Source organism: Schistocerca cancellata, chromosome 1 (assembly GCF_023864275.1).
Source record: "Schistocerca cancellata isolate TAMUIC-IGC-003103 chromosome 1, iqSchCanc2.1, whole genome shotgun sequence".
In the NCBI taxonomy this organism is placed as follows: Eukaryota; Metazoa; Arthropoda; class Insecta; order Orthoptera; family Acrididae; genus Schistocerca; species Schistocerca cancellata.
The window spans coordinates 210,188,882-210,205,236 of record NC_064626.1 but is presented as its reverse complement, the minus strand read 5'-3'; the positions used below and the strand labels follow the sequence as shown (position 1 = coordinate 210,205,236).

General features: G+C 45.7%; 1 protein-coding gene across 1 annotated transcript; it reads right to left on the bottom strand.

Annotated features, from left to right (window-relative positions):
• Window positions 1-415: 415 nt before the first annotated feature.
• On the bottom strand, window positions 416-15,513 carry LOC126164659 (transcription factor ces-2; the record flags this gene model as incomplete). The annotated part of the gene is made up of 3 exons (XM_049920262.1): window positions 416-544; window positions 14,839-14,971; window positions 15,488-15,513. Coding segments are annotated over 3 exons (288 nt in total), but the record flags the coding sequence as incomplete, so codon positions are not given.
• Between the last annotated feature and the right edge of the window lie 842 nt (window positions 15,514-16,355).

Below are 16,355 nucleotides of genomic sequence, written 5' to 3'. Positions count from 1 at the left end.
ATAATAAACTGACAAAGTGCAACTTGTAATCTCGTCAAAAATGCTATTGCAGAGTCCAAAGACTAGATGCGTGTGTCGCAATCACAGATACAAGAGAGGCAACGACAAAAATTGTTCGTAGGAATGAGGATAGTCAGTAAGCTGTTCTTGGTAGTGTTCGGCTGTCAGTTGCGCGCCGTACGCTACACGCCAGACACTTTCGGGGTTCAGCCGCAAGGCGAACAACGACAACACCGGGGTCACAGATAGCAGGTACTGTAGTCATCCACTGCTTTCCGCTGCAGTGCGGGTAGAGGGCAACGAGCAGCCAGACGCTAGGCAGATTTCGCTGCGTTGCCCGTCAAATGTTCCCTCGGCGTCAAAGCCGTGACGGTGTGCAGGGGCTGCTGCTTGTGCAGACACGGACGAGTACGGCTCAGGATTCCGGGAGTGCTCGCTGCTGCAGCAACAAGTGTCGCAAACTGTGCGCCTCTTCCCGCAGGGTCACCAACTGCGCACGCAGCACCGCGTTCTCGTGTTCCAGCATCGCCGCCCTCAGAGCTATCTGCAACCAAACACAATATCCACTACAATCAGCTATAACACTGCATATACAGGGTGTTACAAACTCTTTGCACCAAACGTCTACGATGATAGATCACATCATAGGAACAACTCTTATAGATAAAACATTTGCTGACGCTTACCAATATATAGATGGTGTATACAAGGGCGATGTACTTGAGGACAATATTATGGAAATGGAAAGGGATTTAGATGAAGATGAAATGGGAGATATGAAACTGAGTGAAGTGTTTGACAGAGCACTGAAAGACCTGAGTCGAAACAAGGCCCCGGGAGTCGACAACATTCCATTAGAACTACTGACGGCCTTGGGAGAGCCAGTCCTGACAAAACTCTACCATCTGGTGAGCAAGATGTATGAGACAGGCAAAATACCCTCAGACTTCAAGAAGAATATAATAATTCCAATCCCAAAGAAAGCAGGTGTTGACAGATGTGAAAATTACCGAACAGTCAGTTTAATACGCCACAGCTGCAAAATACTAACGCGAATTCTTTACGGACGAATGGAAAAACTAGTAGAAGCCGACCTCGGGGAAGATCAGTTTGGATTCCGTAGAAATATTGGAACACGTGAGGCAACACTGACCCTACGACTTAACTTAGAAGCTAGATTAAGGAAAGGCAAACCTACGTTTCTAGCATTTGTAGACTTAGAGAAAGCGTTTGACAATGTTGACTGGAATACTCTCTTTCAAATTCTGAAGGTGGCAGGGGTAAAATACAGGGAGCGAAAGGCTATTTACAATTTGTACAGAAACCACACGGCAGTTATAAGAATCGACGGACATGAAAGGGAAGCAGTGGTTGGGAAGGGAGTGAGACAGGGTTGTAGCCTTTCCCCGATGTTATTCAATCTTTATATTGAGCAATCAGTCAAGGAAACAAAAGTGGAAGAGCAGTTGAGCGGAATGGATAGTGTCTTGAAAGGAGGATATAAGATGAACATCAACAAAAGCAAAACGAGGATAATGTAATGTAGTCGAATTAAGTCTGGTGATGCTGAGGGAATTAGATTACGAAATGAGACACTTAAAGTAGTAGACGAGTTTTGCTATTTGGGGAGCAAAATAACTGATGATGGTCGAAGTAGAGAGGATATAAAATGTAGACTGGCAATGGCATGGAAAACGTTTCTGAAGGAGAGAAATTTGTTAACATCGAGTATAGATTTAAGTGTCAGGAAGTCATTTCTGAAAGTATTTGTATGGAGTGTGGCCATGTACGGAAGTGAAACACGGACGATAAATAGTTTGGACAAGAAGAGAATAGAAGCTTTCGAAATGTGGTGCTACAGAAGAATGCTGAAGATTAGATGGGTAGATCACATAACTAATGAGGAAGTATTGAATAGGATTGGGGAGAAGAGAAGTTTGTGGCACAACTTGACTAGAAGAAGGGATCAGTTGGTAGGACATGTTCTGAGGTATTAAGGGATCACCGATTTAGTATTGGAGGGCAGCGTGGAGGGTAAAAATCGTAGAGGGAGACCAAGAGATGAATACACTAAGCAGATTCAAAAGGATGTAGGTTGCATTAGGTACTGGGAGATGAAGTAGCTTGCACAGGATAGAGTAGCATGGAGAGCTGCATCAAACCAGTCTCAGGACTGAAGACCACAACAACAACAACAACAACCACTGACACTACTTTCTTGTGCTTTCTTCTTTTCCTACTGCCTGTATCCCGCATTGTGCGCAGGGTTAAGTACAGGTTTGGCATGGTTAATTTTAAGGGGTGGCCAGATGCCCTTCCTGCCGCCACCCCATACCACCCCCCACCCCCCCCCCCCCAGGGCAAAATGAATGGACCCCAGCTGTCTGCGTCTAATGTAAATTGTGAAATAGTGTGAATGTGTTTCAAATGTCTGCGAGCCGTGTAACTGAGGAGGGGCGTGAAGACCAGCCCAGTATTCACCTAGTACGATGTGGAAAACCGCCTAAAAATCACATCCAGGCTGGCCGGCACACCGGCCGTCGCCGTTAATCCTCTGGGCTGATTCGATCCGGGACCAGCGCGCCTACCCGAGTCCAGGAAGCAGCGGGTTAGCACTCTCGGCTAAGGTACACACAATAACCGGCGTGCCGATTAGAGACGATACGTCACCTTAAAAGTTGGCGTTTGGATACATGGCAAGGTGAGTGGGATGTAAGTGATAAGGGCCGTAGACTGCACGACTTCTACATCTACATCGACATACATACTCCGAAATCCACCATATGGTGCGTGGCGGAGGGTACCTCGTGCCACAACTAGCATCTTCTCTCCCTGTTCCACTCCCAAACAGAACGAGGGAAAAATGACTGCCTATATGCCTCTATACGAGCCCTAATCTCTCTTATCTTGTCTTTGTGGTCTTTCCGCGAAATATAAGTTAGCGGCAGTAAAATTGTACTGCAATCAGCCTCAAATGCTGGTTCTCTAAATTTCCTCAGTAGCGATTCACGAAAAGAACGCCTCCTTTCCTCTAGAGACTCCAGCCCGAGTTCCTGAAGCATTTCCGTAACACTCGCGTGATGATCAAACCTACCAGTAACAAATCTAGCAGCCCGCCTCTGAATTGCTTCTATGTCCTCCCTCAATCCGACCTGATAGGGATCCCAAACGCTCGAGCAGTACTCAAGAATAGGTCGTATTAGTGTTTTATAAGCTGTCTCCTTTACAGATGAACCACATCTTCCCAAAATTCTACCAATGAACCGAAGACGACTATCCGCCTTCCCTACAACTGCCATTACATGCTTGTCCCATTTCATATCGCTCTGCAATGTTACGCACAAATATTTAATCGACGTGACTGTGTCAAGCGCTACACTACTAATGGAGTATTCAAACATTACAGGATTCTTTTTCCTATTCATCTGCATTAATTTACATTTATCTATATTTAGAATTAGCTGCCATTCTTTACACCAATCACAAATCCTGTCCAAGTCATCTTGTATCCTCCTACAGTCACTCAACGACGACACCTTGCCGTACACCACAGCATCACCAGCAAACAGCCGCACATTGCTATCCACCCTATCCAAAAGATCATTTATGTAGACAGAAAACAACAGCGGACCTACCACACTTCCCTGGGGCACTCCAGATGATACCCTCACCTCCAATGAACACTCACCATCGAGGACAACGTACTGGGTTCTATTACTTAAGAAGTCTTCGAGCCACTCACGTACTTGGGAACCAATTACATATGCTCGTACCTTAGGAGTCTGCAGTGGGGCACCGAGTCAAACGCTTTCTGGAACATCAGCGTAAGGGAGTGGTTGAGAATGAGACATATCGATCCCAGCCGCGGTATGGTACATTTCTTAACCGGACACGGACCTTAGCCCACGCACTTAAACCGCGTGAGTCTGAGGCAGACACCTACATGCACATGCGGGGAAGAAGGTTCCCCAGAACACACCGTCTTTTTCTGAGGACAATACGCGAACAATAGACATACACTACACTTAGACTACACAGATACAGGCATAGATATATACACAGCAATAAGAGACGAAGAACAATGGGCACAATTAAACGCACTGACAAACAGTATTTCAAATACAACACATGAAGAGTACATGCGGACACGACATTACAGACATGCCTATGTGCAGCGTAACAACAATCTCCAGAGGGTGGACAGCGATACCCACAGTGACAGCGAAAATAGTGACAATGAGGAGGAACAGGAGGAGGAAGCTGAGATGTGACAGTAAATACGCAAAAGTGCTGGCGATCTAGCCAAGAAAACACCAAATGCTGTACATGGATGGGCACCTAAAGTAGTTAATACATAGGATTAGTAATAAATAGGATAAGCAACATTATTCCTCTACTAATAACCATTTGTGTGAGTGTGTGTGTGTGTGTGTGTGTATGTGTGTGTGTGTGTGTGTGTGTGTGTGTGTGTGTGACTGGGGGTCTACGGCTCGAAGAAACCATTCCGAGGTATTCACCGTCAGTCACATTCGGTGATGGTACTAACAAATCTCTCCTCTATACTATCATCTTTTTATATTCTTCTTAAAAGAACAAAATTTTACTTATATTTCAACCTTAAATTATTGTTATTTTGAAAAGTATCATTCTTTGTAAATGTTGTAGATAAAACAAAAGAAAAGAAAACTATAGAAAGATGAAAAACGAAAATTGTAAGATGTACGACCTGTTTTAAACATAAGGTAACAGGTCTATAATTTGTCAATAAATAATAAATAAATACCCTGGCGCGTTTACCAATGACACTACGGATCCTTACGTATTCGCAGGCCGTGGGACGACGAGATTTCACTGCACTATTAGGCTCTATTAACTAGGTGTACTGCATACTACCCACCACAGTAAATTCATAAGAGTGATTTTCAGCAAGAAAATCATAAGAATGAGTATCTATAAGCGGAGAAAGATACACTGCTCAAAAGTATTAGAGAACTTGACTTTGGTCGTCTGCCGTACTCCATTGAGCAATAATTGAGGACTGGGTATGTTATCAAATTATACCTTTACCTATCACTAATTAATTAGTACACAAAAAATCGTTTCATCCTCTATTGTTCACATAAAAACCTGAAATGTAGGAAAGGCGTCGAAAACAAAGTGGACACAATCATTCATCCCGACATCTTGGGTGATTTTCATTGGACTGCAATAACATGTATGCCCTCCGTAGGCGTTTATCACTGCCTGACACCCATGTGGCGTGCGCTGTATAAGTCTATGGAGGTCACCCTGACGTATCTGTTCCCTTTCTTCAACGAGAGTCCATGAGAGTTCTTGGACAGTATGTAATGGAAGAGAACGACCACGAAAACGTGTCTCAAGCATGTCCCACATCCGCACGATGGGATTCAGGTTGGAACTCACCGCCAGCCATTCCATTACTTCAACCTCCAGGCTTCGCAAGACATTCCTGCCGACCCCCACCACATAGGCCCTGGCATTAGAAGGATTTCACAGCCACTACTGTATGCAGCAGCCACCACATAGTCCAACAGGATCTGTTCGCTGTACTGCCTGGTTGTAAGGCGACTATGGACAACGGCAAGATCTGTATGGACGTCAAAACTGAAGCCTCCCCACAGCGTCATGGAAATCTGTCGATTTCCTGGACAACATTTGACGGCTAGCGCTCCCCGCGAGTCTCCACAACTGAACACGGGCATCACCCTGCCTTAGAGGATATGTGGACTCGTCTGTGAATAATCTTTCTTTCCAGTGACGAAGTTACCAGGTGACTTGGGAATGGCAGAACTGAAGGCGAATTGCAAGATGTGTCAAGTGGGGTATTCTAATGGGACATGTGGGTCGCACAGTCCTTTCTCGTAGCCGTTGATTACACAGGACACAGCGACTCCAGTGCCCCTTCTGAGATCGTTCTGCAGTGCTCTGGTGGTATCAGTACGATGCCGCAACCCAGAGATGGTCAGATATCGGCCTTTACGTGGGGTGGCAATGCGTCAACGACCTTGTCCAACTCGCGTTGTGTACCGACCTGTCTACCTGTAGCCTGTCCACAACCTATGGATCACACATGGAGAGACACTGGCATCTGCAGCACCACGACCGATTGTCCATCTTTTTTGGATCAAGCAGAAAGCTCTTGCAAATTGCACTGCATTAAGATGTCGCATTACATGAGCTTGGTTGAATACAAAGTCCACAAAAGACAACTGCCACTTGTGTACGTCACTAGAAAATTCTGGGACCCCGGTACTTCCTTACTTCTCAGGGTATCACCTGACTCGGTAATGCATAACACACACAATAAATGGCGAATGATTGTAACCGTTGCCTACACTGAAAGCGAAGACCCCGAGCGATACTATAAGGCCACAGGTAGCGTCTGTCTCAAAACAGATTTGACGTACCACAGGTTAGTAAAAGTGTTTCCCTAATTCTTTTGTACGATGTATTTTAGTACGTAGTCAGGCACTTTAGTTTTTGCTGGACCTACCCCTTTCACAAGGAGCAGATGGCTGGATTATAGGGGTATAACAGATATCGCCTATCGCCGCCGAGAAGAGTCACTGAACATTTTGTCTCTAACAAAAGTTGTTCCCCGTGCTATGATATATCACCCAGAGACATCTGATGCAAAGACTTTGAAACACCATGTATATAAGGGTGAGTCAAATGAAAATGTGAAAGATTTCTAACAAAAATATAATAATTATAAAATTAATTGTAGAGCACATGTGACTAAAAGATATAACACCTCCCGACATTTTATTCTCTAGTATGATATTACTCAGCAACAGACATGTAGTTGCAACACAGGTAATCATATGTCACTAATGGTGTCGATGTTCATACGTCACATGCGAGCGATTTACACTGAAGCGCCAAAGTACTGGTATAGGGATGTGTATTCCAATACAGAGATATGTAAACAAGCAAAATACGGCGCTGCGGTCGGCAACGCCTATATAAGACTGCAAGTGTCTGGTGCAGTTGTTAGATGGGCTACTGCTGCTACAGTGGCAGGTTACCAAGATTTAAGTGAGTTTGAACGTGGTGTTATCGTAGGCGCACGAGAGCTGGGACACAGCATCTCCGATGAAGTGGGGATTTTCCCGTACGACGATTTCACGAATGTATCGTGAATACCGGGAATCCGGTAAGACAAATCTCCGACATCGTTTCGGCCAGAAAAAGATTCTGCAAGAACGGGACCAACGACGACTGAAGAGAATCGTTCAACATGACAGAAGTGCAACCCCTTCGCAAACTGCTGCAGATTTCAATGCTAAGCCATCAACAAGTGTCAGCTGGCAAACCATTCAAAGAAACATAATCGATATGGGGGTATCGGAGCCGAAGGCCCATTAGTGTACCCTTGATGACAGCACGACACAAAGCTTTACACCTTGCCTGGGCCCGTCAACACCAACACGACTGTTGATGGCTGTAAACATGTTGCCATCTCGGACAAGTCTCGTTTCAAATTCTAATGAGAGAATGGACGTCTACGGGTATGGAGACAATCTCACGAATCCATGGACGCTGCATTTCAGCAGGGGACTGTTGAAGCTGGTGGAGGCCCTGTAAAGGTGAGGGGCGTGTGCAGTTGGAGTGATATGGGACCCCTGATACGTCTAGATACGACTCTTGACAGGTGCCAACTACGTAAGCACCCTGTCTGATCACCTGCATCCATTCATTGTGCATTCCGATGGACTTGGACAATTCCAGCAGGATAATGCGACACCCAAGACGTCAGAATTGCTAGAGTGGCTCCAGGAACACTGTTCTGAGTTTAAACACTCATACCCAATAATATTCACGACCTGGAAATCTATATTAATAACAGCTTCAGACTTTTCGCAGGCGGCGCAGTTATCTATAATGAAGTGCTGTCTGAAAAAGCTGCACAAATATTCGGTAAGATCTTAATAAGATTTCAAAGTGATGCAAAGATCGGCAACAGGCTTAAGATGTTCAGAAGTACAAAATTTTGCGCTTCGCAAATGATGTAATCTTGTACACTGTATGTTCTTACATAAATTCACATATAGCCAGTTTAATTAATTATTTTCTAGTCTTAAAAGTTTTTAATATTGCAGGAATAATGAAATTCGAACAAAATGTGTTTTGAAAGCTACGTTTTATGGGGAAAATGTAACCTAGGATTCGAGAAGGTGAATGAGGGAAATCACCCAAACTGAACCTGAAACTGGCAAGTAGAATCTTTGAATCAAAGTTATCCTAGTCTACCGAGTTTCATACATTATCATGCGGCCATGTCAACTGAACTGCAGAATTTGTAGCTTCATGACCGCATGCTGCATCTCATAGAATTTGAGAAAGTTCCAATTCCTGGAGACAACATCTTTTCCATCTTGAAATTTCACACTTTTGCCTCTCTTCTTGATTGATACAATTGGGCCCTTATATGCATAGGCGTGCAAGTCAAAGTTATAGCATGGCCGTGTTCTTCTACTGCAATTGCTCTTAAGTGTAACTTAATGTGGGCTCATGATGCCTTCGTGGATATTCTTTGTACACAGAAAAATAATAAACTACTGTCGCGATTGTGTTGTGCAGAAGGACAGGCGGAGATCTCGTGGAAATTAGGGACTGATATCGGGCAGGAATACTGCAACCAAGTTTAAATATGCTAGGAAACCGCGCGCCAAAGTGTTGGACTGGGCATTTTTCTGCAGCTTGATAAGCTATAAGAGGAAGCGAAGGAGAAGAGACTGAGGAGTGGGGACTCCATAAAATTTCGCATCCACTGCATTACAGCGCCAGTTCGAACGCTACGCCAAGGAAACAGCATAACTTCCCGGGAACAGCGTAGCAACCAAGTAAACCCAAGTCGTAAAATGTTTTTCAGAAACCGCTACAAGCCACAGATTTCTGTTGACTTGCTGAAATTATTTAATAAAGCAACATGTTTCGAGGTACAAACTTCACCTTCAGCCTCAAACGACAATATAAAAATTATTCAACGAAAGCACACGTCAATGTTAATGTTGTTCTTTACAGTCTCGCCATGTACTGTAGCCATTCAACGAAGGAAGAGAAGAATAACCTAATATCAGGGAACATTCACTTCATTTGTTAGCCTGTTGTTAAAATACACTCCTGGAAATTGAAATAAGAACACCGTGAATTCATTGTCCCAGGAAGGGGAAACTTTATTGACACATTCCTGGGGTCAGATACATCACATGATCACACTGACAGACCCACAGGCACATAGACACAGGCAACAGAGCATGCGCAAAGTCGGCACTAGTACAGTGTATATCCACCTTTCGCAGCAATGCAGGCTGCTACTCTCCCATGGAGACGATCGTAGAGATGCTGGATGTAGTCCTGTGGAACGGCTTGCCATGCCATTTCCACCTGGCGCCTCAGTTGGACCAGCGTTCGTGCTGGACGTGCAGACTGCGTGAGACGACGCTTCATCCAGTCCCAAACATGCTCAATGGGGGACAGATCCGGAGATCTTGCTGGCCAGGGTAGTTGACTTACACCTTCTAGAGCACGTTGGGTGGCACGGGATACATGCGGACGTGCATTGTCCTGTTGGAACAGCAAGTTCCCTTGCCGGTCTAGGAATGGTAGAACGATGGGTTCGATGACGGTTTGGATGTACTGTGCACTATTCAGTGTCCCCTCGACGATCACCAGTGGTGTACGGCCAGTGTAGGAGATCGCTCCCCACACCATGATGCCGGGTGTTGGCCCGGTTTGCCTCGGTCGTATGCAGTCCTGATTGTGACGTTCACCTGCACGGCGCCAAACACGCATACGACCATCATTGGCACCAAGGCAGAAGCGACTCTCATCGCTGAAGACGACACGTCTCCATTCGTCCCTCCATTCACGCCTGTCGCGACACCACTGGAGGCGGGCTGCACGATGTTGGGGCGTGAGCGGAAGACGGCCTAACGGTGTGCGGGACCGTAGCCCAGCTTCATGGAGACGGTTGCGAATGGTCCTCGCCGATACCCCAGGAGCAACAGTGTCCCTAATTTGCTGGGAAGTGGCGGTGCGGTCCCCTACGGCACTGCGTAGTATCCTACGGTCTTGGCGTGCATCCGTGCGTCGCTGCGGTCCGGTCCCAGGTCGACGGGCACGTGCACCTTCCGCCGACCACTGGCGACAACATCGATGTACTGTGGAGACCTCACGCCCCACGTGTTGAGCAATTCGGCGGTACGTCCACCCGGCCTCCCGCATGCCCACTATACGCCCTCGCTCAAAGTCCGTCAACTGCACATACGGTTCACGTCCACGCTGTCGCGGCACGCTACCAGTGTTAAAGACTGCGATGGAGCTCCGTATGCCACGGCAAACTGGCTGACACTGACGGCGGCGGTGCACAAATGCTGCGCAGCTAGCGCCATTCGACGGCCAACACCGTGGTTCCTGGTGTGTCCGCTGTGCCGTGCGTGTGATCATTGCTTGTACAGCCCTCTCGCAGTGTCCGGAGCAAGTATGGTGGGTCTGACACACCGGTGTCAATGTGTTCTTTTTTCCATTTCCAGGAGTGTATTTTTTTTTTTTTTTTAATAATGATTCGCTTTGGACACATGTTTTCAGTCACATCAGTTGCTATGGTCACATGGATCTTATTAACAACTGGTTATAAAATTGCAAAGGACACTTAAATCCCAATCAATTCTACTGCGCAGTAGACACATGAGGGCGGTCAAAACACAGCTACTTTCAATTTAGCTATAGGTGTATCGATCCTGGTGTTATCTGTCCCTTGCAATGTCTTCTGCACACCTAACTGGTCGACGAAATATATTAAAACATCAGGGACTGTGATAAACTGCTGCTTATAACGACAGTATAATCATTATTTTAAAGAATTACAAACATATTGGTATTGGAACTCATATCCTTACATATTCTTAATAATTATATATTTTCTGTTATAAAAGTTGTGAACTGAAGTTGGTGGGGAAATGTGAGTTTTACACAGCTTCAATTTCGTATAGGATCTCGTTTTTCCAGTTTTGGCCACAGTGGAATATTTGCATTTCTTCCAAGACATCCATTTTTAACTCTTCTCTAAAGCGTGCACTACTTTTGCACAGGGTGTCTTGTCTATGCGATTCGCTGTAGCTGATCTGTTGGCTTTATCTAGTCTGAAACAGGCAATATGCTCTTTATAACGGGATTTAATAAGCCACGGCTGCAAAATACTAACACGAATTCTTTACAGACGAATGGAAAAACTGGTAGAAGCCGACCTCGGGGAAGATCAGTTTAGATTCGGTAGAAATGTTGGAACACGTGAGGCAATACTGACCCTACGACTTATCTTAGAGAATAGATTAAGGAAAGGCAAACCCACGTTTCTAGCATTTGTAGACATAGAGAAAGCTTTTGACAATGTTCACTGGAATACTCTCTTTCAAATTCTGAAGGTGGCAGGGGTAAAATACGGGGAGCGAAAGGCTATTTACAATTTGTACGGAAACCAGATGGCAGTTATAAGAGTCAAGGGGCATGAAAGGGAAGCAGTGGTTGGGAAGGGAGTGAGACAGGGTTGTAGCTTATCCTCGATGTTATTCAATCTGTATATTGAGCAAGCCGTAAAAGAAACAAAAGAAAAATTTGCAGTAGGAATTAAAATCCATGGAGAAGAAATTAAAACTCTGAGGTTCGCCGATGACATTGTAATTCTGTCAGAGACAGCAAAGGACCTGGAAGAGCAGCTGAACGGAATGGACAGTGTCTTGAAAGGAGGATATAAGATGAACATCAACAAAAGCAAAACGAGGATAATGGAATGTAGTCTAATTAAATCGGGTGATGCTCAGGGTATTAGATTAGGAAATGAGACGCTTAAAGTAGTAAATGAGTTTTGCTATTTGGGGAGCAAAATAACTGATGATGGTCGAAGTAGAGAGGATATAAAAAGTAGACTGGCAATAGCAGGGAAGGCGTTTCTGAGGAAGAGAAATTTGTTAACATCGAGTATACATTTAGGTGACAGGAAGTCTTTTCTGAGGGTATTTGAATGGAGTGAAGCCATGTATGGAAGTGAAACGTGGACGATAACTAGTTTAGACAAAAAGAGAATAGAAGCTTTCGAAATGTGTTGCTACAGAAGAATGCTGAAGATTAGATGGGTGGATCACATAACTAATGACGAGGTATTGAATAGAATTGGGGAGAAGAGGAGTTTGTGGCACAACTTGACTAGAAGAAGGCATCGGTTGGTAGGACATATTCTGAGGCATCAAGGGATCACCAATTTAGTATTGGAGGGCAGCGCGGAGGGTAAAAATCGTAGAGGGAGACCAAGAGATGAATACACTAAGCAGATTCAAAAGGATGTAGGTTGCAGTAGGTACTGGGAGATGAAGAATCTTACACAGGATAGAGTAGCATGGAGAGCTGCATCAAACCAGTCTCTGGACTGAAGACTACAACAACAACAACAACGGGTTTTCAAATTTCTGCCCATTTGGCCAATGTAGTAGTTGTTACAACGATAGCATGTCACTTTATAAATTGGTGATTTGCTCAGTTTCTCGTCTGGTTGTGAGATGAGATGCACCAGTTTCCTCCTTTTCGTTAGTGGTGGCAAAATTGTGTCTGATATCGGTGTCTTTAAACAGCTTGGCTGTTTTGTCTAAATGACCCATAAATAAGGTGTTGTTTCACACTCAGGATTTGTATGTTGCTGTGCGCGCGGTGGTCAAATCAGTTTGTTTGCTTTTTTTATGTGTTGTGAAAGAGCATCTACCTCATATTCATGGTAGTCATTCTTACGTGTCTGATTATGTTCATTTATTTCTCACAGTTGCAGCACTAAGTGGGAATTTATGTGTTCTGCCCTCTGCAGAAGAAAGCTGAATGCAGCTTGTTTATGTGAGATGGGGTGTGTGGAGGATCAACAATGACAGTGTCTATGCAGACTGATGTTCAGAGTCTGGTTTGTGTTAGTTATTGTCATAACTAAAACTTTATTTTGGTTTCTTTCTGGTGTTGTGCAGAGCGTTCAATTTATTTGAAAGTATTGAAATATCTCGGAAATTGTACATCGGATCCAAACAATTTATAATTAAAATTTGTTTGTCTCGGAGGGGGACATCCAGTGATACCAAGCATGTCCCCATAGCTCATCTCGTGTTTGTTTGTATGGGGGAGGGAGACGGGGCAACTTTTAAGATCTTAAATGAAGACTCCCATTTCAATTGCAAATTCCGATTCTACGGAAAAAAATACACAAGTTTCGTCAAATAAAAAGGGGTACAAAATCGCATTTCAAAATGCTTTCCGATGACACTTGAATTAACCCCTCCCCCTCCACCTCCAGCCTGCGAGGGTAGGACAGGTAATTATTTCGTAACTTTTAATAGGGAAACCCATTCTCAATATTGTATTCCTCCGACAAAACGGAAAGGGGATGGCTCGACGCACCACTGTGACCGTGTAGCGAACAACGACTTATCATAAAAGGCAGCGCAGTGCGATCAGAAAAGAAACTGATTGACTCGTTTAACACTAAGTCAGAAACTACATTTAGTGTTGCCCGTGAACAACAATGTAGACGTAGTTTCTGTTCACAATGGGTGCTTTCTTAATGTGAGTCCCGTTGCCTCTCACGTATCGGAATGTTTTGTCCCAATTACAGTAAGTGTTCAAATGTTTGGCTTTCAACCTCAATCAATGTTGATCCTATCTTCCAATGCAATGTTGAGAAATGGTTTTCACGTTAAAAGTTATCAAATAATTACCTGTCCTACCTTCGTAGCGTGGAGGTGACGTTTGGTAGCAATTTGAAACATACGATTTTCAACCCATTTTGATTTTTCGCCGGCCGCTGCGACCGAGCTGTTCTAGGCGCTTCAGTCCGGAACCGCGCTGCTGATACGGTCGCAGGTTCGAATCCTGCCTCGGTCATGGATATCTGTGATGTCTTTAGGTTAGTTAGGTTTAAGTACTAAGTCTAGGGGACTGATGACCTCTGATGTTAAGTCCCATAGCGCTTAGAGCCATTTGAACCATTTTTTTGATTTTTCAGCACGATCTGTCGTGGAATATATCAGACGAAATTGACGCACTTTTCCTGTAGAGTGGGAATCTGCAATAAAAAATAGAGGTTCCCATTTAAAATTTCAAAGTTGCCCCCCATCCCTCGCCACCACACTCACACACACAAGAAGGTTGGGGGGGGGGGGGGGGGGAGCGGGAGCTCGAGTATGGTATTACTGCATATCCCCCTTTGAGACGAACAGATTTTAGGTATAAATTGTTTGGTACCGATGTGTACTTTTCGATATATTTCAGTGAACACCCCAAGTGGTGAAGTGGACAGTGGGTATGTCTTTAAAGCCAAATTACACAGAGGTTGCTAAAGTCATTGTATTTACCGCCGTCCGGAGTGGCCGAGCGGTTCTAGGCGCTTCAGTCTGTAACCGCGCGACTGCTACGGTCGCAGGTTCGAATCCTGGCATGGATGTGTGTGATGTCCTTAGGTTTAAGTATGTCTAAGTTGTAGGGGACTGATGACCTCAGCTGTTAAATCCCATGGTGCTCAGAGCCATTTGAAGCATTTGTATTAACCGTCTCGCTCGGCAAGACTAAGTTTGCAGTTTAGTGGAATCCCAGGAAATTGTCGGTAGAAATGCATAGGAATTTTGTAATGCATAAAACGTTCATATTTTGTGATACCTCATGCCACCACCACCCCCTCCCTCTTTCCGGACACATACGTTTGCAGAAGGAGGGGAGAGACAGAGAAGAGAGAAACAGAGTGTTGGAGGGAAGCAGAGAGAGAGAGAGAGAGAGACCGTGGCGTACCTGGTCCTCGCGGACCTTGCGGGCGTCGCGCGACTTCTTGGCGGCCTGGTTGTTCCTCTTGCGGCGCTCGAAGTATTTCTCGTCCTTCTGGTCGTCGGGGATGGGCCGCTTCTCGCTGCGGGGCCTGCGGGGGGCGCTGCCCACCCCCACCGCCACCCCGACGCCCACGCCGCCCACCGCGGGGCCCAGCGAGCGCGGCAGCAGCGCCGGCCACGGCTTGTCGCCTGCAACACAGCGACGCGCTCCGTCAGTCCGTGCGGCACGTACAAGCTGGCCAGTCGCAGCAGCCACTGCTCTGCTATGCTGGGATTCCGAGAAATACACTACTGGCCATTAAAATTGCTACACCACGAAGATGACGTGCTACAGACGCGAAATTTAACCGACAGGAAGAAGATGCTGTGATATGCAAATGATTAACTTTTCAGAGCATTCACACAAGCTTGGCGCCGGTGGCGATACCTACAACGTGCTGACATGAGGAAAGTTTCCAACCGATTTCTCATACACAAACAGCAGTTGACCGGCGTTGCCTGGTGAATCGTTGTTGTGATGCCTCGTGTAAGGAAGAGAAATGCGTATCATCACGTTTCCGACTTTGATAAAGGTCGGATTGTAGCCTATTACGATTGCGGTTTATCGTATCGCGACATTGCTGCTCGTGTTGGTCGAGATCCAATGACTGTTAGCAGAATATGGAATCGGTGGGTTCAGGAGGGTAATACGGAACGCCGTGCTGGATCCCAACGGCCTCGTATCACTTGCAATCGAGATGACAGGCATCTTATCCGCATGGCTGTAACGGATCGTGCAGCCACGTATCGATCCCTGAGTCAACAGATGGGGACGTTTGCACCATCTGCACGAACAGTTCGACGACGTTTGCAGCAGCATGGACTATCAGCTCGGAGACCATGGCTGCGGTTACCCTTGACGCTGCATCAGAGACAGGAGCGCCTGCGACGGTGTGCTCAACGACGAACCTGGGTGCACGAATGGCAAAACGTCATTTTTTCGGATGAATCCAGGTTCTGTTTACAGCATCATGATGGATGCACTCGTGTTTGGCGACATCGCGGTGTTCGCACATTGGAAGCGTGTATTCGTCATCGCCATACTGGCGTATCACCCGGCGTGATGGTATGGGGTGACATTGGTTACACGTCTCGGTCACCTCTTGTTCGCATTGACGGCACTTTGAACAGCGGACGTTACATTTCAGATGTGTTACGACCTGTGGCTCTACCCTTCATTCGATCCCTGCGAAACCCTACATTTCAGCAGGATAATGCATGACCGCATGTTGCAGGTCCTGTACGGGCCTTTCTGGATACAGAAAATGTTCGACTGCTGCCCTGGCCAGCACATTCTCCAGATCTCTCACCAATTGAAAAGATATGGTCAATGGTGGCCGAGCAACTGGCTCGTCACAATACGCCAGTCACTACTCTTGATGAACTGTGGTATCGTGTTGAAGCTGCATGGGCAGCTGTACCTGTACACGCCACCCAAGCTCT